A 26,711-nucleotide genomic window follows, 5' to 3' on the forward strand; every position below is an offset into this window, starting at 1 on the left:
GGCAAAATTATGGTTGAAAGAAATGACTATGAGCAAATTTTGAGAAGATGGTGGAGTTTACACCAGGTTGTAGATACATGCAGATTATATTTTTGCTCTTCAATAGGAAAATTTCTCATATTTATACATTTGTTGACTAAGACAAAGTGCATGATAAAAATTACCAGTTTTGAAATATGGATATTCTGTGTGAAAAATGGAGTTAAAGATTGATAAATACAATAAAAGTCATATATAGTGGATATAAAACAGGTATAGGAATTCTGTAAATGAATTGCTTATACATGGGTCAAAATAATGCAGAAAGTGGCAATAATGTGTGATTATTAATTGAATTATTTTCAGCAATTGTTAGAGAAACTGTATGATGCAGAACTATGAATCAGAAAATGTACCAAAGAAAACCATACTTTGATCATTCTTGACTCTATCTTCTTGGTCAAGGAAAAACCATTTAAAATAGCAGAAAACAGAGCAAGTGGGGGGAAAGAGTATGGGTGGGGGAGTACAATGGTTCCAAATAAAACTGCCTCATTCTATTTAACTCTTTGGTTTCATATAAACAAGAGATTCAGTCCCTGTTATAATTTTAGCCTAAGTGCCTGGCAGTTAGATAATACAGATAGTCCTTGGATTAAGACCACTTGTTTAGCAACTATTCAAAATTATAATGCTGTTGAATTAGTAGGCCTATAATAGGTCTTTGGAATTCTGACCATCTTTGTAGTTATGTGACTGTGAGCAAGCCACAGTCATGGGATCACAATTTCCAATGTTCCTTGCTAGCCTCCATAAGCAATTGCAGTGGGAAAGCCAGCAGACAGTCAGAATTCACTCCCCCTTCCTGCAAATTTTTGTTCACTGTGCTGTGTAGCACCTGTCCAAAGCATCTCCATCCATGCTTCACAGAGTCTGCCCATAGCACACTTATGCAGTCCTGGGGTTATGATGGCCGCTAGGATTGCCATTGCTAAGCGATTGAGTTACATAACATAGCACTTTATTACTATGTTGCTTAGTGATAGAAATTCTGGATTCAATTGCTCTCATAATCTGAGGATACTTGTGCTATATTCCGGAAATTGAAACCTCAACAAAAAGAACTCCCTTCTATGACTTTTCTATTTTCCTCCATCCAAATTTCTTCTACTCATCTGTTTAAGAGGACATATATGTGTTCTTGTTTTTAGGATTAGAAAAAGAAAATCTTTTAATTATAGAATAAGCAGTTACAAGCATACTTCTTACCATTCCAGTACCCAAAATTAGTGCCTCCTATGAACATATATCTGAAAAAAGAAGCAGAAAAGCAATTGAGAATGCTGCACAAGAAACTTACTTTTTTTCTTTTAAACAGATATCAATGAACTTACAGGTTAATGTTAGCTCCATGTGCCAAGATTTCACTAAGAGTTTTAGCTATGGCTGGTGACGGTATAACATTATGGGGGTGGCCCCAATGATCTAACCAACCAGTATAGAATTCAGAATTGACCTGAAAAAGGGAAAGATTTTTTAAAGTATATTAGAAATTTAAAAAAAAACAATGCTTAACAATCTACAACAAAAATGCTGCTCAAGAGATCTATTTGCTACACATTAACTACATGAATGAGGATGAATCCATGCCAAAGTCAAATGCAGTTCAGAAATTTTAACATCACCTCATCCTTTATTTTATACTAGCACATGGTCATTCAAGGCTGCAGGAGGATATGGGTGATATGTTTATAACCAATACTAGGAAACCTCATCTAGCAGCATTTATTTAATCCACATTTTAAAAGCCCATTGACACAACTATGGCAATAGAACAGTCCATAACGTTCCATTATAACACTGAAGAAATAAAGGAATTTCAAAATTTCAATTATTTAAAATCTCATAAAGCTTTAAATGCTGTAGTAGGGAGGCTTCCACAATCAAGAGTTATGCCACAATACCATAAGACTTATAAAGGTTTTTGCAAGATGATAAGATTCAATTTTAGCTCTAAAGGAAATGTGAAGACTTCTTATAGTTTTTACAACTTTTTCTATGGAGCTGGATGATGATTCTTTACACTTATTGTTGCACCATCTCCACGGTCACATGATCAAAATTCAGATGCTTGGCAACTGAGTCTTATTTATGACAGTTGCAGTGTCCAAGTCATGTAATCACCTTTTGCAATACCTTGTGGCAAGGTATACCTTGTGGCAAGGTATACCTTGTGGCAAGGTATACCTTGTGGCAAGGTATATCTTGTGGCAAGCAAATCAATAGGGAAGTCAGATTTGCTTAACAATTGTGTTACTAATTTAACAAATGCAACAATTCGATTAAGAACTGTGGCAAGAAAAGTTGTAAAATGAGGCAAACTTATTTAACAACTGCTTCATTTAGCAAAGGAAATTTGGGGCTCAATTGTGATTCTAAGTCAAGGATTTCCTGTACTTTAAGGACCATATAAATATGACTTTGTAAGTCAAGGAGGCAAAAACTGAGGCTAAATAGAAATGTCAAAAACACAAAACAGTATGCAAAATACTAAATGTTCTAATAAAACAAGGTTGAGAAAAATTAAATGAATAAGAAAAGAAAAGAGAGGGAGAAATAGTTAAATAGCAGTCTTTCCATAGACAATGAAATCAGAAGATGAAAATGAAAAATATGCATCCAATACTCCATCATAATTTTTTAAATAGGACAATATGCCTTGATGGTGGGATACTTATTGAAATAATGTGAAAATTAAACAGCTTTTAATAAAATACATGATGTTACTTAACTTAGAAGACAAAAGGATTGGAAGGAACCTGACATTTCCATCACAGAAGAAAGTATTGTATGACACAGAGTGAGAAATAAAGCCTATATTGCTTTTAAAAAGAAAGATGTACCCTGTTCTTAAAATGAAACTTTATTACATTTTTAAAAAATAAGAATGGGGATTTGCAATGGAAATGAAAAGGGAGATATTTCCAATATTCTTATCACCATAGAGAAAACTGAAAGTTGAGTTTACGCCCATGTCTGCTTATACTTTTCCATCAGGATTGTCCCAGGATTCTCTTCACTCCTTTTATTTTTCAGAACTCTTTAGAGAATCAAAGTGCCATCTGGAATCAGCAGCAGACTCTACTCAGGACTCTAATCCTGTCTGACATCCTGGCCATCTCTCTTTTCCAGAGTTCAACAAACTATTCAATAGAATTGCCTTCCTCCTAGATTGTTAGGAAATTCCCCAAAACCCATATGAAACTTTGTGAAAATAATAGGTGCCTGAGCTAGCCATCTAAATTTAACCTTCCTGTAAAGAGTGGTGTCTATAGTTAGTTTTATAGTCAGGAGAAAATACACAAGAAGTACGGCACAGATCAGGGAGGGTGTGCAATGGTGCATGAGCTAGCCAAGCACCGAGATCATGAAATTTGGAAAATTGAGGACCAGTTGTAATCAAAATTCATTCAACACTGTCATAACTGATTAAATGGTCATAGGCCAAGGTCTACTTATAGCGGTTCCTTGAAATTACCAATATTTCCCAGTATATAGTAGCCATTTCACTTTTTCTACTCCACAATCAAGATTGACCTGATCTAAAACACACTGAACGGTTCTTCTCCCTCTTTTTTTAATGAGTTATTCATTGGTAGCTTCTTTTTAGTAATAACTTTAAATTTTCCTATTCACATTTACTTTCCTTCTTTCTCTCTAGTTTTCACAATATAGTTCACATGAACTATGTCAACAAACCCTTCAAAACATTAAAACAAACTCACAAAACCCAGCAAATCCTAACTGTTTCTCAGGCTCCATCTTTAACATAAAAGGGAAATACTATGGAATGTAAAATAAAAAAATTGCATAGTATTTTCTAATTATGTTAAAGATGGATAAAGATTTTAAAAGAAAAATTTGTCAAACTTCTGATTAGGTCTGAAGACAACAGTGGTCAAGTGCACTGAAACCTGCAATCTGTTCTAGCAGATATTCATATTAATTGTTCCTTTTGTATAATACTAGGTTATGCTTTAGTTTAACATTTAATAATCAACTTTCTTCTAAGTGTTTGAACCTCCCTGCTTTATCCAAAAACAAAGGAATCCAAGAACTTTTACAGAAAGTTGGTTACAACAGATAGTTCTCATTTAGTGACTGCCTCAGACAGCAACCATTAGCAATTGGAATGGTATGAAAAAGTAACTTTGGGACTAATGCCCACAATTACAACATTTATAGGGTCTTCTCTCTCCCCCCCCACCCTTTCAGCTTATTGACCAAGTTGCTTATCCCAATTATAGTTCCTAAATGCAGACTACATCAAGATGCATATATTTTTGTAAGTGGCAACAATTTTAAGATTTTTTAAATATGCTACAGTCAGTCCTTTCACTGGCCATTTATTTTCCTACCCATTTATACTTCTACACTTTGCCTGCTGTTTGATATACCTTATAATAATACTCTTAAATTAAAGGACATTCCATCTATGTAAAAAAAATCAATATAAATTATCAAGTCAAATTGAGCTGTTCAATATCATTTCATTATTACTATCTGACAATTTGTACTTTTATCAATAGTAAAGTGTGAATGTATGAAGAAAACATAATACCAAGGGTCCTTGAGGCTCAGTTCCTCTCTGAGTTAAAAATGCTGCAGTGACATTGGTATCTGCAAATCAATAAAACAAAGAGTCAAAACTGATTTATTAATTGTAGGCCTCTATTTAAAAACTATTTTTATGGTACACAGAGAAATTACCCTTAACAAAAGGTACAATGATACTTTAATTTATTACATACATGTATGTTATTTATGAAGTCAGAAGCATTACAAAGCATTGCAGAGAATAAAAAATGATCAGTTAAGTAATAGTACAGGTATATGAGCCTTTGATTCAGCTTTGACTCCCAGCAGCTGCCTGAACACGTTTTCTTACCAAGATTTTGGAAATGATTTGCCATTGCCTGTGTCTTAGGGCTGAAAAAGAGTAACTGGGTCAAGCTTATCCTGCTAGATTTGTGCGTAAGGCAAGCTAGAATCCATGGTCTCCCAGTTTCTAGTCTTGTTCTAACTGTCCCAGTACTATGGAACCTTCTGAAAAAAAAACGACCCTATCAAGATATTATTAAGTGAGAAAGAAAAAAATGAAAAGCCATGTTCACTTAACTTTGCATGCTGCACCAGCAAAATACATTCCCCAATATATATTTGTGTTGCCATTTCCTTTCACAGGCAAGGGTTAATAAGTTAAAAATGGTTTGTGGATATGAGCAGGACAGGAAAAGTAAAAGATTTTTAAAGTATTACTTTTTGGTTTTTGCTGTATCTTAATAATCAGAAGTTTTAGTTGAATGGAAATTTAAAATAAAATGCAGAAAAGTTGTGTGATACTTTGTATTAAGGCATGAATCCTGTATGCCATTTAATTCAATAGAAACTAGTTCAAGTAATAGTAAAAATAGACTAAAATATCATTTGTGTTAAAACTGAGGTTTGTAACATTATTCTACATTTAATTAAGCTTTTTAATAAAGTCTTCATATTCAATTGCTTTACCCACTTCAGATTTTTCATTTTAGAAATACACACGTGTGTGTGTGTGTGTGTGTGTGTGTATGCGTGCACGCACTACTTTTAAAAAAATAGTTACTAATGCTAACAGTAAAAAGGCTTTTTGGATTACAGGTAGTCTTTGACTTATTATCACAATTGAGCCCAGAATTTATGTTGCTAAGTGAGAAATTTGTTAAGTGAGTTTTTCCCATTTAAAGGCTTTTCTTTCTACATTTGTTAAGTGAATCACCGCAGTTATTAAATTAGTAACATGGTTGTTAAGTGAGTTTGGCTTCCCTACAGACTTTGCTTGTCACAAGACAACATCACCCCCAGACACTGCAACCATCATAAATATGAATCAGTTGTCAAGCATTCAAATGTAAATCAGATAAAAGATATCAGATAATCAGAGTTGGAAGGGACCTTGTAGGCCATCTAGTCCAATCCCCCACCCAAGCGGGAGACCCTACACCATTTCTGACAAATGGCAGTCCAATCTCTTCTTGAAAGTCTCAAGTGATGGCACTCCCACAACTTCCAAGGGCAAGTTGTTCCATTGGTTGATTGTTCTCACTGTCAGAAAGTTTCTTCTTATTTCCAGGTTAAATCTCTCATTGTTCAGTTTCCATCCATTATTCCTTGTCTGGCCTACAGGCGCTTTAGAAAATAGCTTGACCCCTTCCTTCCTGTGGCAGCCCCTAATATTGGAAGACTGCTATCATGTCTCCCCTGGTTCTTCTCTTTATTAGACGAGCCAAGCCCAGTTCCTTGTATGTTCGTTGTATGTTTTAGCTTCCAGTCCCCTAATCATCCTGGTTGCTCTTCTCTGTACTTTTTCTAGAGTTTCAACATCTTTTTTATAATGTGGTGAACAAAACTGAATGCAGTACTCTAGGTGTGGTCTTACTAAGGCTTTATAGAGTGGTATTAGTACTTCCCTTGATCTTGATTGTATCCCTCTGTTAATACAATTTAGGATTGCATTAGCTTTTTTGGCTGCTGCTGCACATTGCTGGCTCATATTTAGCTGGTTGTCCACTAAGACTCCAAGATCCCTCTCACAGTTACTGCTATTAAGCCTGGTTTTACCCAGTCTATATGTGTACTTTTGTTTTTTCTTGCCTAGGTGTAGGCCTTTACTTTTCTCTACATTGAATTTCATTTTGTTAGATATGGCCCAGTGTTCTAGTCTGTCAAGATCCATTTGGATCTTGAGCCTATCCTCTTGGGTGTTAGCTATTCCTGCCAGCTTAGTATCATCTGCAAATTTGGTAAGTTCCTCTTCTATTCCTTCATCTAAGTCGTTAATGAAGATATTGAAGAGTACTGGGCCTAAGACGGAACCTTGTGGCACCTCACTGCTTATTTCCCTCCATGTAGACTTAGACCCATTAAGGACTACTCGTTGAGTATGGTTTACCAGCCAGTTGCGAGTCCATCTAGTGGTGGTGCTATCTATTCCACTTTTTTCTTGCTTACTAAGAAATAGGTTGTGGTCTACTTTATCGAATGCCTTGCTGAAATCTAAATATATTATGTCCACAATATTTTGCTGGTCTACTAATTTAGTCACTGTGTTGAAGAATGAAATAAGATTGGTTTGGCATGATCTGTTTTTAACAAACCCGTGCTGACTGCTAGTTATTACTTTACTTGTTTCTAGATGTTGGCAGATTTGTTTTTTTATTATCTTTTCCAGTATCTTCCCAGGTATTGATGTTAGGTGGGTTGAGCTATAGTTTCTTTTTGTGTGAAGACGGATGCAAAGAATGAGTTAAGCAGTTCTGCTTTCTCTCTGTTGCCTGTTACTTCCTTGCCATCTTCTCTCTTTCGTGGACCAACTGTTTCCTTGATTTTTTTCTTGTTATTTATATATTGGAAGAAACTTTTTTTATTATCTTTGACTTTTGTTGCAAGTCTTTGTTCGTTCTGAGCCTTTGCTATCCTGACTTCATCTTTGCAGATTCTGGCTATCTGCTGATATTCTGCCTTAGTTGTATGTCCTTCTTTCCATTTTTTGTACTTGTCCTTTTTTTCTTTCAATTTGCCAAAGAGATCTTTGTGTAGCCATGCTGGGTTCTTCTTGGATTTCTTGTTTTTCTTTCTCAGTGGTATTGTGCTGGTCTGGGCTTCTATGATCATATTTTTTAGAGTTTCCCAAGATTCTTGAGTTGTTTTCCCCTTTAGGATTTTCATCCATGGAATCTTTCCCAAGTTCTCTCTGAGTTTATTGAAATCAGCTCTTTTAAAATCCAAGACTCTGGGGTCATTATGTTCTGTTGCTTGTGTTTGTGTTATGTTGAATTCTAGTATGACAAGGTCACTCTCACCCAAGGTTCCTGCAGTTTCAACTCCCCCTATCACTTCTTCTCTGTTTGTAAGAATTAAGTCCAGTATGGCTGTCCCTCTAGTTTCACCCTCTACCTTTTGGACAACAAAGTTGTCAGCTAGGTTGGTAAGTAACACATTTGATTTCTCACTTGGTGCAGAATTAGTTTTCCAATTGATATCAGGATAATTGAAGTCTCCCATTACTATTGTTGTGTGTTTCCTGCATATGTTTGTTAGTTGGCTGGCAAAAAGGACACCTATTTTTTCTGCTTGATTGGGTGGCCTATAATACACGCCTTTGGCCATGATGATACTAAGCTGGCAGGAATAGCTAACACTCTAGAATGAATCTTGACAGACTTGAACACTGGGCCCCTACCTAACAGAACAGAATAGAATAGAATTCTTTATTGGTGAAGTGTGATTGGACACACAAGGAATTTGTCTTGGTGCATATGCTCTCAGTGTACATAAAAGAAAAGATACATTCATCAAGAATCATTAAGGTACTACCCTTTATAATAGTCATAGGGTACAATAAGCAATCAAATCATACTAGGAAACAAATGAAATTGAAATTCAATGTAGAGAAAAGTTAAGTCCTACACTTAGGAAAAAAAAACAAAAAACGGTATGTCTATATGTCTGCCCACATGGCCCGCGGGAACCCTCCCCACCCACTCACTCCTTACTCAGTAAACTTGCCTGCTAAATTGCTATTTTTCCTTTTTTCCGACCATCATCTGTTCTGCTGTGCCAGGAGATTTAGATTAGCTAGGAAGCAGGAAATGGTTGGATTTCTTGCTTTCTAGCTAGTCTTTAGATCTTCGGCTCAGCCGAACCTCCCTTAGGACTGAAGGTTTGCTTGCAAGCAAATTCAGTGCAGACTCACGGCAAGTAAATTTGAGAGACTGAGCTAGCCGGTGGCAGATAGATAGATCACTGAATGATTCTGTGAGCAACTCAATCTGCCTGCTTTGCCTGATTTTGGGTAAAAGTTGCTCTTTTTTAATAAAAAAAATCAATGTTTACATGCATGGTGTGCTGTGAGTTAATTTTGTGAGTTTACTTGCTAGCAAATTTTATGAGTTTGCTTGTAAGCAATTGGCTAGTTCAGTCTGTCACATAAAATTTGGGTTTGTTAAAAACAGATCATGCCACACCAATCTTATTTCATTCTTCAACACAGTGACTAAATTAGTAGACCAGCAAAATATTGTGGACATAATATATTTAGATTTCAGCAAGGCATTCGATAAAGTAGACCACAACCTATTTCTTAGTAAGCAAGAAAAAAGTGGAATAGATAGCACCACCACTAGATGGACTCGCAACTGGCTTTTTAAATAAAAAATTCAATATTTATATAAATATTTATATTTACATACAAGACATGACCACCAAGCCACACCCACAAATTAGGCCACACCCACAGAATTGGTTAGTGGTCCCTGGGATCTAGAATTATGAGTTTGGTGGTCCCTGAGGTCCAAAAGGTTGGCGACCCCTGCTCCAGATGGTGAAGAGGAAGAAATTGGTATTGAGGAGGCTGAGGCTGCTATCTTTCTATTCATCTTGTAGTGCTTGATAAAAAAGAGAAAAAAAAAGAAGAAACGAGCAGACAACTGCCATGCCAATAAAAATTAAAAAGAAAAAAAAAGAAAAAAGGGAAGGGGAAAAAATCTTCAGGCACTTGTATACCTTAATCCAATTCATTCAAATTATATAAAAAGAAAAGAAAAAAATACAAAGAGAAGAAAGGGTGGAAAATAAATAAAAAAATTAAAAAGAAATTTAAAAAATAGAAATCTATGTATTTCCCTTAATAAAAAAAAGTAAAACAAAAGAAGAGGAGTGAGGAAAAATATACTCTAATTCCTGAGCCAAAAGGCTAAAGTCTAAACATAAAAATCCAGCTGGAGGGGAAGTAAAAAACAAAGAGGATAACTAACACTTCTGTCAGAAAGCAAACCAATGCCACTAAATGTCCAAGGCTCTTTAATGAATCAAAACAGAATTTCCAGTTCTCTTTTCAAGGTCATTTCAATCTTTCTTTCAATTTCAACTCCAAACTCCAACTATCAATAGTTTCGCAGAGGAGCACCTGTATAAACAATCTGCCATGCTCATCCCACTATCTTGTAAAAAGCTCAGAGTCCTTGAATGTAACTCCAATGTATAAACAAGCAAAAAAAAAAAAACAATGTATCCAAGCCTCTAGATGGCAGTGTTACTTATTTCCCTTCACTTTCACTTCCCCTCATATATCCAAAGCCAGGAATAGATAAAAAAAAGTAGTCGTAAGAGAAAAAGAAAAAAGTAGACCTCAAATGAAAAAACTAAAAAAAAAAAAATCCTAATCAAAAGAGACTTTCAAAGAGGTTATTTAAAAAATGAAAAATTAGAGAAAAAGATCAGTCCAGTTTAAAGTTGAGAAGCTTTTACCAAATTCCAGGTTCCAATAAAAAGGAAAAAAAATCTTCAGTTTAATTTAAGCTTAATCTCACCGCTTAACCTCTTTTATCTTCACTTTTAATTACACTTTAAGTCTGTTAGGGTGTTTTCTCCAAAAAATAGTAAGTAGAAATTTATCTCACCAAACTGACACACTTTTTTTCCAGCTTTTCTTCTGTTCCAGAGCTGTCCCAGCTTCAGCAGCTTGAATAGCTGCCTCTCCACCGCCCAGAAAAAAGGGCTTCTCCTGGATCTACCAGGGACTTTGCGGTGTCCCTGGGATTGACAGGATGTGCCCTTCTCTATCACCGTCTCTACGGGACGGTTTAGGTCCAATAGGACCGTCCAGCAGCAGAGATATCAGCGGTGATCTTGGAGCTTCAAGATCACACGTCGTACCACCGCAATGCCAGCTCTGCCCTTGGGAAAAGAAACAGCAAGAACTGCATTCTATTGCAACCGGACATTCAATGTTGATGGTATACTAAAACATTAAGAAATATTGTCCAATGAGTTCTTTCCATTAAATAAGTTGATAAATATCTAGTAGCCTATTTATTTAAATAATTTATATAGTTGTCACCTTGCAAATAGAAAGTCTGAGTGGATCACATTTAATTAAAACTAGAAACAAAGCAAAGCAAAAAGGAACACAATCTATAATTTAAGACTAATCACAGTTATTCAATTTGCAACCATTTCAAACGGCCTCATCAAACTCTCTGGCTAGAACTCTCCCTTCCTACTAACATTGACTGCAGTAAAGATGTTGCAATGGTTCTCCTACTTCCTCCAGAACCAGTTCCAGATTTTAACCTGGTCTGAAACTGGATGAAAAGGGTCCTGACAACCTGTTTCTTGCAGTACACTCTGAAACTGCAAAGTGACCTCCTTCTCAACAACCTTTCCTGAAAAAGGAAGATGGAACAAAAATTGTATCACTAGATCCGAATAACGTTTTTAAGGGGTAAACAGACAACCATTTCTTTAATGATCCTTCCCTCAAGAGTGCGGTTATCATTGCCTGGTTCCAAACATGTATCACCTCATAGAAAGCCTTAATAGGAAAGGGTATGGATATAATACATAGAGAGCTTTACTTACAGATCTGGGGACTTGCCTAATTCCTTGGGATCAGTATGCTTCTGGTAATTATAAAACCTTGACATGAATTTACCATCTGATGTCATGAAATGAAAAACTAGGTTTTGTAAGGAGTTAGTTTATTCTATATAGGTTCTATACTAGTCTCTATTCTATTCTATATTATATTCCAGGTTAGTAAAAGGAGTCTAAAGACTTTATACTAATAAAAGCTAAACAACACAATGTAGACACTCTGTGGCTCCAAATTTAACTTCCAGATTTTTAGCTGGGAAATAACCAGTCAACGTAGAGATAAGCTGAACAAAAACCTTAATCAATTTAAGGCAGCTTCCTATGTTTACTAATAAATTATCTAAAAGTCTTCTATTCTCAATATAAAATGTAACTTCAATTGCCACTCACGTGGTCCAAAATCCACAGTTGAATAAAGGCCTTGAAGAGTTCCACAGCGCAAAAACATCTTTGTTGCACCATCTGTTGTAAACAGGACTACTTCATTCCCAAGGTACTGGCGAAAAAGATTCTTCAGGTAACGGAGATAATGAAAATCACATGCGAAATAACTTCCATATTCATTTTCAACCTAATTAAAAAACACCCACATATAGACAGTAAGACAAGTTCAGTAAGTTCAGTAAGAAAAGATGGAGACCACAAAATAATATGAAACTTCAAATGAAAGAAAAAAAATTATAGGTAGTCCTCACAACAGTTCACTTAGTGACCATTCAAACTTACAACAGCACTAAAAATGACCTAAGACCATTTTTCATACTTATGACCATCTCCATCATCTGATTTACATTTTGATCCTTGACATCTGGTTCATATTTATTATGGTTGCAGTGTCTCAGGATCATGTGGTCCCCTTTTGCACACTTCTGAGCAGTAAAGTCAATGTGGAAGCCAGATTCACTTAACAACTGTGTTACTGACTTAATAACGGCAGTGATTCACTTAACAAATGTGGCAATAAAGTCATAAAATGGGGCAAAATTCACTTAACAAATCTCACTTAGCAACATATATCGTAAGTCAAGGACTACCTGTACTCTGGTCAAAAAAAGTAACATTAATTATAGGACAAAAGTAGCAGATAGTACTAATTTATAATTATACCAAAACCACAGACAATCATATTTGCTAATTTATAAGAATAGTAAAGAGGCCTTTCCATCAGTCTCTATATACTACTATCTGCAATTTAGTTATAGTGACTTGGATTATTACTGCCTATTACCACATTTTTCGGAGTATAAGACACACTTTTTCCACCCCCAAAAGTGGAGGGAAATGTCTGTGCGTCTTATACAGCGAATGTTGCCAAAGTCCCGCCCACCCACTAGCCCCCACCCTTGGGCCTCTGCCTCCCAGCAATTTGCCTCCTTGTAGCAAACAACAAAGAGCCTGTTTCAGCTTCAGCACAACCTGATTAGCTCAAGCAGCTGATTGTCGATAGGATCGGCCTCCTGATGATCAACTGTTTCAGGCTGCAGGGATTGCCATCACCTATTGCTGCTTCCAAGTGGCCCATTTTTGGCCTCCGCATGCCATTTTCATCCTCCGCGTGCCCCTTTTCAGCCTCTGTGTGTCCCATTTGATGCCTGCCGCCTGGAACGGGCAGAAAATAGAGTGTGTGGAGGCTGAAAATGGAACGCGGAGGCTGAAAATGGGGTGCACAGAGGCAGCAATAGGTGATGGCAATCCCTGCAGCCTGAAACTGCTCGTCACTGGGAGGTCAATCCTACTGACAATCAGCTGCTTGTGCTAATCAGGCTGTGCTGAAGCTGAAGCTTTGCTGTTTGCTACAAGGAGGCAAATTGCTGGGAGGAAGAGGCAGATTTCTCCCCCCCTTTTTTTTCCTCCCCAAAAGCTAGGTGCATCTTATACTTCGGAGTGCTTTATACTCCGAAAAATATGGTAGATAGTAATGCAGAATCATAGAAATACTAAACAACTGTGAAGTTTAATGATATTAAGATAATCCTGTGACCAGTTGGGTTATCCCTTGAGAGAAAAGTAGTGCAGTCTGATGTGAACAAAATGAACATTAAAGTTAGGCCGGACATATTGTTTTATCCCAATTCTGGACTTTCTAAAAGAGTATTATAGATAGAAAAATAATTGTCATGGCAAACTAAGTTCAATGATAAATCAATATTTACTTAACCTAAACAAATAAATTTTCCAGTATGCATTCCTGTAACATTCAAAATGTGGCTGTTTTAATTATACACCTGCACGGACATGTGTTTTTTTTCTTATTTATCGGAAAAAATGGGGAAAAAGTCCTGAGTTAGGGAATGAGATTAGATCAACTCAAACATTCAAGGTCAAACCTTAATATAACTTGAAATTCAAAATCCACCCACCAACCCCCAGTTCTCTATTAAGTATAACTGAAAAACATCAAATGGAAAATAAATGTCAGATTACATTTATTTATTTAGTTTTTAGCCTACTGTGGGATTTTATTTTATTTATTTATTTTATTTTATTTTATTGGATATACATCAAAATCATTATATGAGCAGTGAGGTATCTGGGTATCATTCATTTAAATACAAATAATAATAGTAATATTAATAATATTTTATTGTTGTCCATACTGTATTGAATGATTTAGAACAACAGAGAACTTACACAAGGCTGTTATTTGTGGATTATAGTTCTGCCTTTAACACCATTATACCCAAAAGATTGTTTCTTAAAATGTCCAATTTGGGTATAAATCAGAAGATTTATTTGTGGATAAAAGAGTTCCTGACAGATAGGCCACAGTAATAAGGATGGGGTCTCACCATTCTTCTACAGGAGCCCCCCAGGGTTGTGTGCTAAGCCCCTTTCTTTATTCTTTGTACAGACATGACATGACTGCACCCCATTGTATAACACCAATGCAATTATTAAATTTGCAGATGACACGACAGTGGTGGGGCTCATTAATAAGAACAATGAGTCTGCTTATAGAAAGGAAGTACAAGGGCTGACACTGTGGTGTAAAGAAAATAATTTTATACTTAACATCCAAAAAATTAAAGAACTCATAATTGACTTCAGGAGGAAGAGAGATGTACATTTATGTACAGGTGAAACTCGAAAAATTAGAATATCGTGCAAAAGTTCATTTATTTCAGTAATGCAACTTAAAAGGTGAAACTAATATATGAGGTAGACTCATAACATGCAAAGCAAGATAGTTCAAGCCATGATTTGTCATAATTAAGATGATTATGGCTTATAGCTCATGAAAACCCCAAATCCACAATCTCAGAAAATTAGAATATTGTGAAAAGGTTCAATATTTTAGGCTCAAAGTGTCCCACTCTAATCAGTTAATTAAGCCATAACACCCGCAAAGGGTTCCTGAGCCTTTAAATGGTCTCTCAGTCTGGTTCAGTAGGAATCACAATCATGGGAAAGACTGCTGACCTGACAGTTGTGCAGAAAACCATCACTGACACCCTCCATAAGGAGGGAAAGCCTCAAAAGGTAATTGCAAAAGAAGTTGGATGTTCCCAAAGTGCTGTATCAAAGCACATTAATAGAAAGTTATGTGGAAAGGAAAAGTGTGGAAGAAAAAAGTGCACAAGCAGCAGGGATGACTGCAGTCTGGAGAGGATTGTCAGGAAAAGGCCATTCAAAAGTGTTGGGGACTTTCACAAGGAGTGGACTGAGGCTGGAGTCAGTGCATCAAGAGCCACCACACACAGACGGATCCTGGACATGGGCTTCCAATGTGGTATTCCTCTTGTCAAGCCGCTCCTGAACAACAAACGTCAGAAGCGTCTTACCTGGGCTATTGAAAAACAGAACTGGTCTGTTGCTCAGTGGTCCAAAGTCCTCTTTTCTGATGAGATCAACTTTTGCATCTCATTTGGAAACCAAGGACTCAGAGTCTGGAGGAAGAATGGAGAGGCACATACTGCAAGATGCTTGAAGTCCAGTGTGAAGTTTCCACAGTCTGTGTTGATTTGGGGAGCCATGTCATCTGCTGGTGTTGGTCCACTGTGCTTCATTAAGTCCAGGGTCAACGCAGCCGTCTAGCAGGAGATTTTGGAGCACTTCATGCTTCCTTCTGCAGATGAGCTTTATGGGGATGCTGACTTCATTTTCCAGCAGGACTTGGCACCTGCCCACACTGCCAAAAGCACCAAAACCTGGTTTAATGACCGTGGGATTACTGTGCTTGATTGGCCAGCAAACTCGCCTGACCTAAACCCCAAAGAGAATCTATGGCATTGCCAAGAGAAAGATGAGAGACATGAGACCGAACAATGCAGAAGAGCTGAAGGCGCTATTGAAGCATCCTGGTCTTCCATAACACCTCAGCAGCGCCACAGGCTGATAGCTTCCATGCCATGCTGCATTGAGGCAGTAATTGCTGCAAAAGGGCCCAAACCAAGTACTGAGTACATATGCATGCTTATACTTTTCAGAGGTCCGATATTGTTCTATGTACAATCCTTGTTTTATTGATTGCATGTAATATTCTAATTTTCTGAGATTGTGGATTTGGGTTTTTCATGAGCTGTAAGCCATAATCATTACAATTATGACAAATCACGGCTTGAACTATCTTGCTTTGCATGTAATGAGTCTATCTCATATATTAGTTCCACCTTTTAAGTTGCATTACTGAAATAAATGAACTTTTGCACGATATTCTAATTTTTCGAGTTTCACCTGTACATAAATGGCAAAGAGGTGGAGAGGGTTGGTAGTTTTAAATTTCTGGGCACTTATATCTCGGGGGACCTCTCATGGACTATGAATGCTAACATGCTTGTGAAGAAGGCCCAGAAGAGGCTATACTTCCTGAGAATGTTCAGGAAGATAAATCTCAGCATCTACTTCTGTCCTACTACTGCAGCACCATTGAGAATGTCCTGACACACGGCATTCTTGTATGGTATGGGAGCAGCTCTGTAGCTGACAAAAAAGCTCTACAGAGAATCATTAAAACTGCCCAGAATATCATCGGGCTCCAGCTACCAACCCTGGACAACATCTTTGCATCTCGCTGTTTGAGGAAGTTGCACAACGTTCTGAGAGACTCTTCCCATTCAACTTACATCTTTGTGAACTGTTGCCCTCTGGCAGAAGATACAGAACAATTAAAATGTGGACCACACATTTCCTGAAGAGTTTTTATCCCAGAGGTATAACTGCACTTAACAATGAACTTAAGGACCACCATCAGTGAGTGTTGGACAATATTACTTGGTCTGTTGTGTGGATGCTTGTGTTTTTAGGAGGCAGGGAATTTTGGGCATGGGGGGTTGGGGGATTGTCATGTGTGTGTGTGTTGGGTCTGGTCTCTGAGTGTTATATGAATTTCATTGTATGTGTACTGTGTATATACATACAATGACAATAAAGAATTCAAATTCAAATTCAAAATATTTGTTACATTAATCATACTTATATAATTATGGTATTAGACATATTTGTATTAGAGTGTGTACCTTCATTGTTTAGTTGTTCAGTGTTTTTGTATGCCATTCTAATAACAATCACAATATTATTACATAGTAATACCATCTTTCTACATCTAATATTTACATCTAGCCATTACTTTTAGTATATTATATAAAAATATGTATAATAATCCTCCTTAATCTTGATTCTAGCTCTCAATAAAATCAATCTTGTATTAAACAGCATTTCTTTTCTAACCATCATCTCTTGTCCACTTTAGTATTTCAATTTTATTTTCTTAAGAGAGGTGACATATGCTAAGTTGAAGATAAAACATAAATGTTTTCGTTTAAATAGAATTATGTGCATTATTCTTATTTCTAACAGATTTCAGAGTAATTTTTAGTCATTGCTGCTTTTTCTAAAGGAATAAACTGGCCATATTTTAGAAGATTAGATTCAAAGCTAAGGACATCTAATTAACATTACAACCTAACCTTATTATTAAAGCTTATGTTGTTATTTTATAACAGGGGTGTCCAACTTGATTTCATTGAGGTCTGCATCAGGATTGTGTTTAACCTTGGAAGGGCCAGGATGGGCCTGATCAGAGTGGGCATGGCCAGCTTGACATCACTTGTGTTGGAGGCATCTGTGGTGGCCCAAGTGCTCTGCCAGTGAAAACAGGCTCCTGAGCCCCGTTTTCGGTGTGACAGCCTCCTGCCACCATCTGCCAGTGAAAATGGAGCTATGAGGGGCTGCATGTGGCCCCTCCAAACTCCGTTTTCATTGGCAGAGGGTGCAGGAGGCCATCATGGCCAAAAACAAAGCCTGGGAGAGCCATGTGTGGTCCTCCTGAGCTCTGTTTTCACTAATAAAGGCACCGCAGGCCAGTCGTTCCCTGTTTCCAGGACAGCCCCATGAGCCAGATCTAAGCACCACGTGGATCAGATGTGGCCCATGGGCCTTGAGTTTGACAATGAAAGTTTTATAACAATGAAATTATTCATGAATCAAATTGGATAGGTAAGTGACCAATGAAATAGTGAAAAAATAGCCATTTTCAAAGTATGAACATAACACATTCTTCATAATTTTCATTTTTACATAACACGTTCAAGTTTCTATTTCTCCTTTCTTTTGAATTCTGATGAGCATATCTATTCAAAAGTATGTCTAATTAATCCTTAATGGTACTTATTGCTTTGTAAGTATATTCAAGGTCAGCTGAAATATGTGAGGATGTATCACAGATCTGATCTTATTGCAAAAGCTGCTAAGTTTGAATACTCATGAAATGCTCTCTTGTTATGAGGTCAATACTATATTCAGGTTTTGTTACTCAGGTTTTGTTAGTCAGAAGCAGATCTGAAGACATCTTCCTCAGAATTTCTACATCATAGCTGCAGACATTATCAAAGTTCATCTGTCAGACAATATGAATTTTCAGATGCCAACCTCATTTATAAGCTTTAATATTGAGAATAAAAAATAGCAGTGAAAGAGATTGTAGAAATTAGACCCACTATTTCACTGGAATGAGACCTAATAATTTAGCACCCTGAATTAATATCTGAATAAAATCTAGAAAATAAAAAATGAAATGAATTGGTATGAATTTGCAGATACAACACTAATGGATCTGGTATTTTGTAGCACTAGCTGCTTAAACAAAAACCATTTCATAAGTCTAAAAGATTTCTAAATAGCCCTTCAGCATTAAGATTGTATCTTAATTATATAAATGAGTATGTGATCAAAAGTATGACATCAATTGCCATCATTTTATCAATTAAAATGATAAAAATTTTAGTGCAATATTTACTAACTTGATGCTTATCAGATGGGTCTGTCCAACTTTTTATAGGATTGAAATCCAAAACTCTAAAAGACTGTTTTAGGAATTACATTTCCAAATAAATACACTAATCTTATTCAGTATCTTTCTTTAAAAAAAAATAAAAGATTAAGTTTGAAAGTTGTAGAACTTATCCCTATTCAACAAAATTCTACCTGCACCGTAATAATGGGCCCCCCGTTCTGATAAAGGTGAGGCTTCATCTTTGGTAATAAGACCCCCATCCATCTTCTTACAGCTGCTAAATAGTCTGAAAAAATATAACAGACAGTTAGAATATAGTATTTGTATGTTTCAATTTTGTTGTCTATTTATCTCTCAAAGCAATTTTTAGGCATGTCAAATTTTTCAACTTTCAATTTCCAAACATTGGGGGTGCTCAAAAGTTGTGACATGCCTTGGGAATTGTAAACATATTGTGGTTACTTTGATATAATTTAGATGTGCTTGGTAAGTAACTACATAAATATCATAATTTTTAACATTTTGTTTGTTTCATTTGATTATAAAATATTATAAGTAATCCATTCATAATTTAAAAGACCATATTCATTAAAACATTTATTTAAAATTCATTAAATCAAATCTCAGGGGAAAGAGTATTCCAGAGAAGGTTCAGAATGCAAGTAAACCAAAATTCTTGGAAGTACCATTGTGGCAGCACTGAAAAAAGTGACCTTTGATCAGCCCTCACACTTACAACCAGCAACAAGCAGCAATGGGGAAAGCTAGATTCACTTAACAACTATATTCTTTGCTTAATAATAGCAAAAAAGTTTGTAAAATGAGACACAACTCACTTCATAACGTCATTGCTCGGTGATGGAAACTCCAATTCTAGTTTGCAGTTGTAAGTTGAGGACTACCTGTATTATATTGATCTGAATGGTAGGATCACAAACTTGTGGGAACTTGTGGGATCACAAACACAAATTTCCAGGACCTAATTTTATTTTCATCACATATAACTACAGATATCATAATACATTTTTTATGTTCTTACCTGAATCAGAAGATCTAAGAACAATTGATTCTTTTTCTAATAACCAGGCAGGCAGACCACCCTATAAAGTCAGAATAATATATATATATATATATAAATATATATATAAATATAAATATAAGCACTGTCCTCATAAGTACCTCTCATATTGAGCAGAATATGTTATTAAATGTTTCTCTTAATTTTGGAAGAATTGAATAAGCATATATTGAGTTTTTTAGGTCCGTCCCTCATTCCAAATATACAAAATAATATGAAAATTACAACTGAGCAAAAAAGTTGGCCTGGATTAACATTATGTGGTTCTTGTCAAAATTTTAAAAAATATGCAGATCTAAAATATACTTCCCATCTCAACTAGAACCAAAGGGTACAAAATAGTTTTAGTTCATGTCTTAATTTGCCTCAAGTAAATAATTATTGCAATGTCTTCCTTAGAAAAGAAAATGTCGATATTATTATTGCTTATGATTTTTAAATAAATAACTATATATCTCTATCCAGCCACTCAATAATCACAATTATTGTGTATGAGTTGTGCTGCACATAAATCTGTTAAATGCATACATACTGTATTACATACATACATCTAAGTGAGTCTGACTATGAAGAACACACCTACATAAGTCTAATTCATAAACACATAAAATTGTATTCCAAATTTCTTTTTAAGGTTCAATATTTCAATTAGACAAAACTGAAAATCACATATTTTATGACCAATGATTTGGTGTAATTAGGATTTTTCCCTAATACTGATTTTGAATTTTTTTTACATTCCACATGATTTTTTTGTGATTTAGAAATTATTTTTTCAGTCTTCACCATGTAAGGGCAAGTCAACATGAATAAGCAGGAAAATATTTACCATGTCCCATTCTGCACATATGTAAGGCCCTGCTCTCAATATGACCAACAAGCCAATCTCATCAGCAAGTTTCAGGAAATACTCCAGATCTCTGTCATCTCTGAAGTTGTAAACTCCTGGCTCAGGTTCATGAAAGTTCCATGGAACATACCTGTAAATACCCCATATGTTACTATCATGATTTTAATTGCAATTTACAAAAAGCTCACTAGTTTAACAGCAATAGAATTGCATTTAAAATTATTTCAATTACTACCTATATTCTTTTTTGTGCAAACAAACACAGAAAGAATGACTATTCTGAAAATATATCAGGCTTTTTTGGAGAATTTCTTTTACATATAAAACTGTTACAGGCCCATGTGTTTTGCATTGTGTTGCTTAGTTCACATAAGCAAAGCTATGGTATCAATGCATGACACAAGGGGTTTGTTCTTCAATTGGTTCATCACAGAACTAATGCTGATTTGACCTGAGACTGATTGGCCTAAAGTCACCCATGTTTCTTCCTACTTAAGGTTTGGGTAACTTAACCATCCCACCACACAGTCTTTCATACATACTGAATATTGCTCTTATTAACTACATATAATGTAAAGATGATTATGTTTTAAATAATTTATTTTTATTCAGAATGTTAAAATACAAACTCCAAGAAATGAAAAACAAATACAAAAATAAAGCAAAACTGGAGAAGACAAAAAAGAAAATAAATATGCGGTCGGCTTCGCTAGCGGCAGGGACTCGCGATACTGCGCGATCCCTGCGGCGCTAGCCGTTTTGGTGCCTCCGATCCAGACGGGTTTGGAGGCTAAGGCTGCCCTGCAGGGGCGGCTGAAGACAGGGGGATCCGGAGGGGTTTGGGGTGTTGCAGACCCCCTCCCGGCCGGCAAAACCCCCTTTCTCAAGACGTGCAGCGGCGGTCCGTAATGGCCGCCACAAAGAAGCCGGCAGCTGGGTAAGAATGTGCAGGAGGAAGGCAGAAAGTTTTTTTAAGTGAAAGTTTTTCTTGGCTGACCCAGGACTTTAAGACATATTTAACATCCTGAAAATTATGGCTTTCTGAATGATACTTTCCAGAAGAGAACTATAAGCGGCAATTTTGAGGTGCTGAAAGGAAAGTTTACTCTCCTTCCCTATGGAATCAACAAATGGATATTGAGAAACTTGTCTTTTTATAGAAAGTTAAAACTTGCTTTTTGTGATAAGTGGACAATATATATATATATTGATTGATATTACCCCAGGAAGAGAAAGTGATGGCTTGGACTGAGTGGTGACTTTGGGATTTTGGGACTGTTCTAACTTTTGAAACATCTTGGTTGTTGTAAGAAGAAAGAGGAAAAAAAGAAAAGAAAAGATTTATAATGGCTTTTTCCATTTATAATGGCTTTTTCCATTGAGGAACTGAGAAAAGAATAGGAACAAACAAAAAGAGAGGGCAAGGACGCTGTAAAGAAAGCTTTTCTCTTTTTAGAAATGGCGCTTGCTATTTATCAACAAACACAACAACAGATGGAGGCAGCAGCAGAAGAAAAAGAAAAAGAAAAAGAAAAAGAAAAAGAAAAAGAAGAAGAAGAAGAAGAAGAAGAAGAAGAAGAAGAAGAAGCCATCTTTGATGAATCTCAAAATTTAATTAAGAAAGAGAGGAGAAAGAGAGGAAGGAAAATGAAGGACTTAAGATTTAAAAAAACACCCAAGAAAGAGAAAAATAAGATGCAAAATCAATATAATGCTAGAATACAAAAGAAAAAAAGGAACACAACAGAGAAGGGAAGCTAACAAGGCAGAGGCTAGGAGAAGGGGGGTAGAAAGGCCTGGTGGGAGAAGAAAGAAAGGGAAAAGGTGGAGAAAAGCCACAAAGCTTTGAAACTAGATGGGAAAAGAGGAATTTTTTTAGGGACAAAGGGTAATGTATAATTTGTTTTAAAAAAAGATTCTGCAAGGTACATAAGATGATACTGTAGCATTTGTATTAGAAATAGAAAATTAGAATGGTTTAAGAGTTAATAAGAGATTAAAATATTGAAATGTTTAATAATGTATTTAATCATTTTGGATTTATTATTTTTCTTTTTAAAAATTAGTAGATAGAATGTACCAAGCAGAATCAGATTGGGTATTAGGTGTTATTTTAAATGTTAATTTAGGGGGATGATAGAAAGGCATCATACTCTGATTAGTGATTTCAGGAGAAACTCTTTTTTTCTTTTTACTATAGGGAATGAGACAAATGGATAATAAAGAATGGACAAAAGATACAAATATAATGACTTAAATTAAAATGAATTAAATAAGATAGAATTAAGAAGAGTGAAATGTGTGGAGAAGCTAATTTAGAAGATATAGAATGGTAAATAAAATAGGTAATGGCATGTAAGATGAGCATGAATATAATTGAAGTCCATGTAGAGAGAGGTTTCTGGGGCCAAGTTACTTTCCTAAAAGATCTTTTATATTTTTGTGTTTTGTGTGTTTATGTATGTGGGAGAATTAATAAAACCTTGCAGGAATATAGAATGAGAATAATGGTAACCAAGTCAGAGAGAAATAGATGATAATTATAAATTGGATAAATATAGAGAAAAATAATAATAGTGAAATTGGATAAGAGTAAAGAGTAATAAAGAGAAATTGGATAAGAGATATTTGTATGCTCATATGGAAATGGTCTAAAATAGAATTATATTGTATAAAATAATGTTTTATTTGACTTGTAAAATTTATAATGGAAAGAGGTTCATGTATTAATAGTTAATGATGGTTTGTTTGTCTTTAAAATTAATAAAATTTGTTTAAAAAAAAAGAAAATAAATATGCATAAAAGAAAAAAAAAACGGGAGAACTGCTTGTATGCCAAGTTGGAGAAGAGCCAGTTCTTCCAGTCCAAAATCGAGTTCCTGGGACACTGCATCTCTCCGGAAGGCATTTCCATGGAGCTGAGTAAGGTTGAGTCGTTGCTTAGTTGGCAATCTCCCCGGCGAGTGAAGGATGTCCAGAGACTCCTCAGGTTTGCCAACTATTATCAGACCTTCATCCCCAGCTTCACTTCCCTGACTGCGCCTCTCACTCGGCTCCTCCAGAAAAAGGTTCCGTTCCAGTGGGGTGTTACTGAGCAGCAGGCATTCCAGGCTTTGAGGCAGGCCTTTATGACAGAGCCAATCTTGAAGCACGCCAATCCACACCGTCCGTTCATGGTGGAAGCGGATGCGTCAGATGTGGCGGTTGGTGCAGTGCTCCTCACGCCTCTGGTGGTACCCTTTTCCCTTGCGTTTATTTTTCCAGGAAGCTCAATCCTGCTGAGCATAACTATACCATCTGGGAGAAGGAGTTACTGGCCATTAAGATGGCATTTGAGGCCTGGAAGCACCACTTGGAGGGGGCGCACTATCAAGTAGAAGTCTAGACAGACCATAAGAATTTGGAACATTTAAAAACTGCCTGGAAATTAAATCAGTGCCAGATCCTTTTTTTGGCCACTTTAATTTTCGTGTCACCTACGTTCCCAAGTGGTCACAACCAACGGGCAGACGCACTCTCCCGGAAGCCCGAGTACCTGTGTCCAGAAGATTAACACCCGCTCCAGACGGTGCTGCCCATAGAGTCATTCTCAGCTGTGCAGGAGCCAGTGGATTTACGAGCGCAGATACGGGAGGCACAGCGACACAATGCTTGGGCAGATCAGCAGAGGCAAGTGCGACCCAAATCACCGTGGTCATTTGAGGAGGAACTCTTGCGCTACCGCAACAAACTCTATGTCCCAGCAGGACCACTCCAGGGACTTATCTTGTCGCAGTGCCACGACAACCCTGCAGTGGGGCACTTTGGCCTGTTCAAGATATTGCACCTTGTGTCTCTGACTTTCTGGTGGCCCCGATTACAATATGCCATGCAGTCCTATGTGATGTCTTGCGTGCGATACCAGCAGGCCAAGTCAGCGGCAGGGGCTCCCCCGGGATTACTCCAGCCTTTGCCTACACCGGAGAGACCTTGGGGTGCCCTGTTGATGGACTTCTTGACAGATACGCCCCCCTCATCGGGATTCACCACAGTCTACGTGGTGGTTGACATGCTGATCAAAATGGCGCACTTCATGCCATGTCAGGGCTTACGCACAGCTCGCACTACAGCTCGCATGTTTATCCAGCACATCTTCTGGCTACATGGCTTCCCAGATCGGGTGGTGTTGGACCAAGGGATGCAGTTTACCGCCCAATTTTGGAAAGGGCTGATGACGGCTTTGGAAGTTAAAATCTGTTTGTCATCTTCTCACCATCCGGAAAACAACGGTGGGACGGAGAAAGTGATAGGAATCCTGGAGCAGTAACTGCGCTGCTTTGTCAATCAGCAACAGGATAATTGGGCGGACTACTTAGCGGTTGCAGTTTGCGTTCAATAACTCTCTGCATACCTCCACATAAACCGCCCCGTTCGTCAATGTGGGTTACCATCCTCGGTTCTTCCCCTTGATGCCACTCGACTTGCCGGTTCCAGAGGCGAAGGATTTCTTGTTGGAGTTACAGGCCGTTCACCAATTGGTGTGATGGTATTTGGAAAAGGCTAAGGAAGACTATAAGCAAGTTGCGGACCGCTCTCGGAGAGCGACACCGTCATTGGCTGTGGGGGATCAGGTGTGGTTTTCTACTCGGCATCTTCCATTAGACAGGCCAGTGAGAAAACTTGACCATCGGTACCTTGGCCCATTTCCTGTAGAAGTAGTGATTAACCCAGTCACCTACCATCTGAAGTTGCCTCGCTCACTACGGGTCCATCCGGTGTTCCATCACTCCCTTCTGGTTCCCGAATGGCCAGCCTGTCTGCTCCACCAACCTGACCCTTTCTCGCCAGCACCACATGATGGAGATAGTCCATCAGAGTACGAGGTCACCAGTATTCGAGACTCTCGGTGGTTGAAAGGGCAATTTCAGTACCTGATTGAATAGAGAGGGTACGGACCAGAGGCGTTCACTTGGGAGGATGAGACTTTCGTCCATGCTCCGGATTTGGTGGACACGTTTCACATGCAATTCCCATCTCAGCCACATCCAGACCGTCAGACCCGGGGAAGGGCCTTGTGGTGAGGGATAGTGTTGTGGTTAGCCAGCAGCAGGTACAGATGGCTGAGGAGAGCGATGACTCTAATGAGGGGCCAGGACCATTAGGGAGTGGACTGCTGCCTTCAGAGATTGTGGGGGCTGGCAGTAGAGATGATGGGGTTCCCAAGGAGCCTGTGCCAAGTGCACATGCAAGAAGGCTTACTCAGAAGAAAGAACAATTACAGCAGCACAGGCGACTCAGGAGTAAGGCTGCAAGACTTAAGAGGATAAGTCCCCCTTCCTCAAGAGGATAAAAGCCAGGTTTGAAACACATACAGTATATATAGTAGATAATGTATCTTTTTGTGTGCCTTTACACACACTATACTATGTAATATGTATGTACACATATGGCATATATATCAGTGATGGGATTCAATTATTTTTACTACCGGTTCTGTGGGCATGGCTTGGTGGGCGTGGCAGGGGAAGAATACTGTAAAATCTTCAGTCAGAGATGGTATTTGCCGGTTCTCCGAACTACTCAAAATTTCTGCTACCGGTTCTCCAGAACTGGTCAGAATCTACTGAATACCACCTCTGATATATACATAGGATGAAATAGTGTATTTTGGATGTTCAGTAATAGTAAATAAATAGAAAGGCAAATTGTACCTCTATGAGGCCAGGCAAGGCACCCCTTGACGTGAGTGATGTCAAGTTGGCCACACCCACCCAGTCACATGACCACCAAGCCATGACCACCTGGTCACATGACCACCAAGCACGCCCATCCAGTCACATGACCACCAAGCATGCCCACCCAGTCATATGACCACCAAGCCACACCCACCCAGTCACATGACCAAGACACACCCACCAAATAAGCCAGGCCCACAGAACCAGTAGTAAAAAGTTTGAATCCTACCACTGATCAAAACAAAATAGCCTCCGAGAATGTTGAGATAATCTTTCCCCAATAAAAATAAGTGTGGAGGGGAAGGTAAAGTTCCATCAAGGAAAAAAAAATAGACCAGAGCTTTTAAAAAATTAATAATATGCAAAATCCATGTATTGAAAATCCAA

The 26,711-nt window shown here is 37.4% G+C and overlaps 1 protein-coding gene across 5 annotated transcripts in view; it reads right to left on the reverse strand.

Moving 5' to 3' along the window:
- Positions 1 to 26,711, reverse strand: part of GLB1 (galactosidase beta 1) — a 102,191-nt gene that overhangs the window by 24,552 nt on the left and 50,928 nt on the right. For all 5 annotated transcript variants that reach the window (XM_087948290.1, XM_087948288.1, XM_087948287.1 and 2 more), the window contains 7 exons: positions 20,590 to 20,740; positions 19,722 to 19,782; positions 18,874 to 18,968; positions 11,842 to 12,022; positions 4,601 to 4,659; positions 1,374 to 1,495; positions 1,249 to 1,289 (listed from right to left, as the gene is read on the reverse strand). In XM_087948290.1, coding sequence (XP_087804416.1) covers positions 1,249 to 1,289; positions 1,374 to 1,495; positions 4,601 to 4,659; positions 11,842 to 12,022; positions 18,874 to 18,968; positions 19,722 to 19,782; positions 20,590 to 20,740 — 710 coding nt within the window. The remainder of the gene's footprint in view (positions 1 to 1,248; positions 1,290 to 1,373; positions 1,496 to 4,600; positions 4,660 to 11,841; positions 12,023 to 18,873; positions 18,969 to 19,721; positions 19,783 to 20,589; positions 20,741 to 26,711) is intronic.

The sequence above is a fragment of the Notechis scutatus genome, chromosome Z (assembly GCF_049901735.1).
Source record: "Notechis scutatus isolate UNSWTSFEM ecotype Mainland chromosome Z, rNotScu1.2, whole genome shotgun sequence".
In the NCBI taxonomy this organism is placed as follows: domain Eukaryota; kingdom Metazoa; phylum Chordata; class Lepidosauria; order Squamata; family Elapidae; genus Notechis; species Notechis scutatus.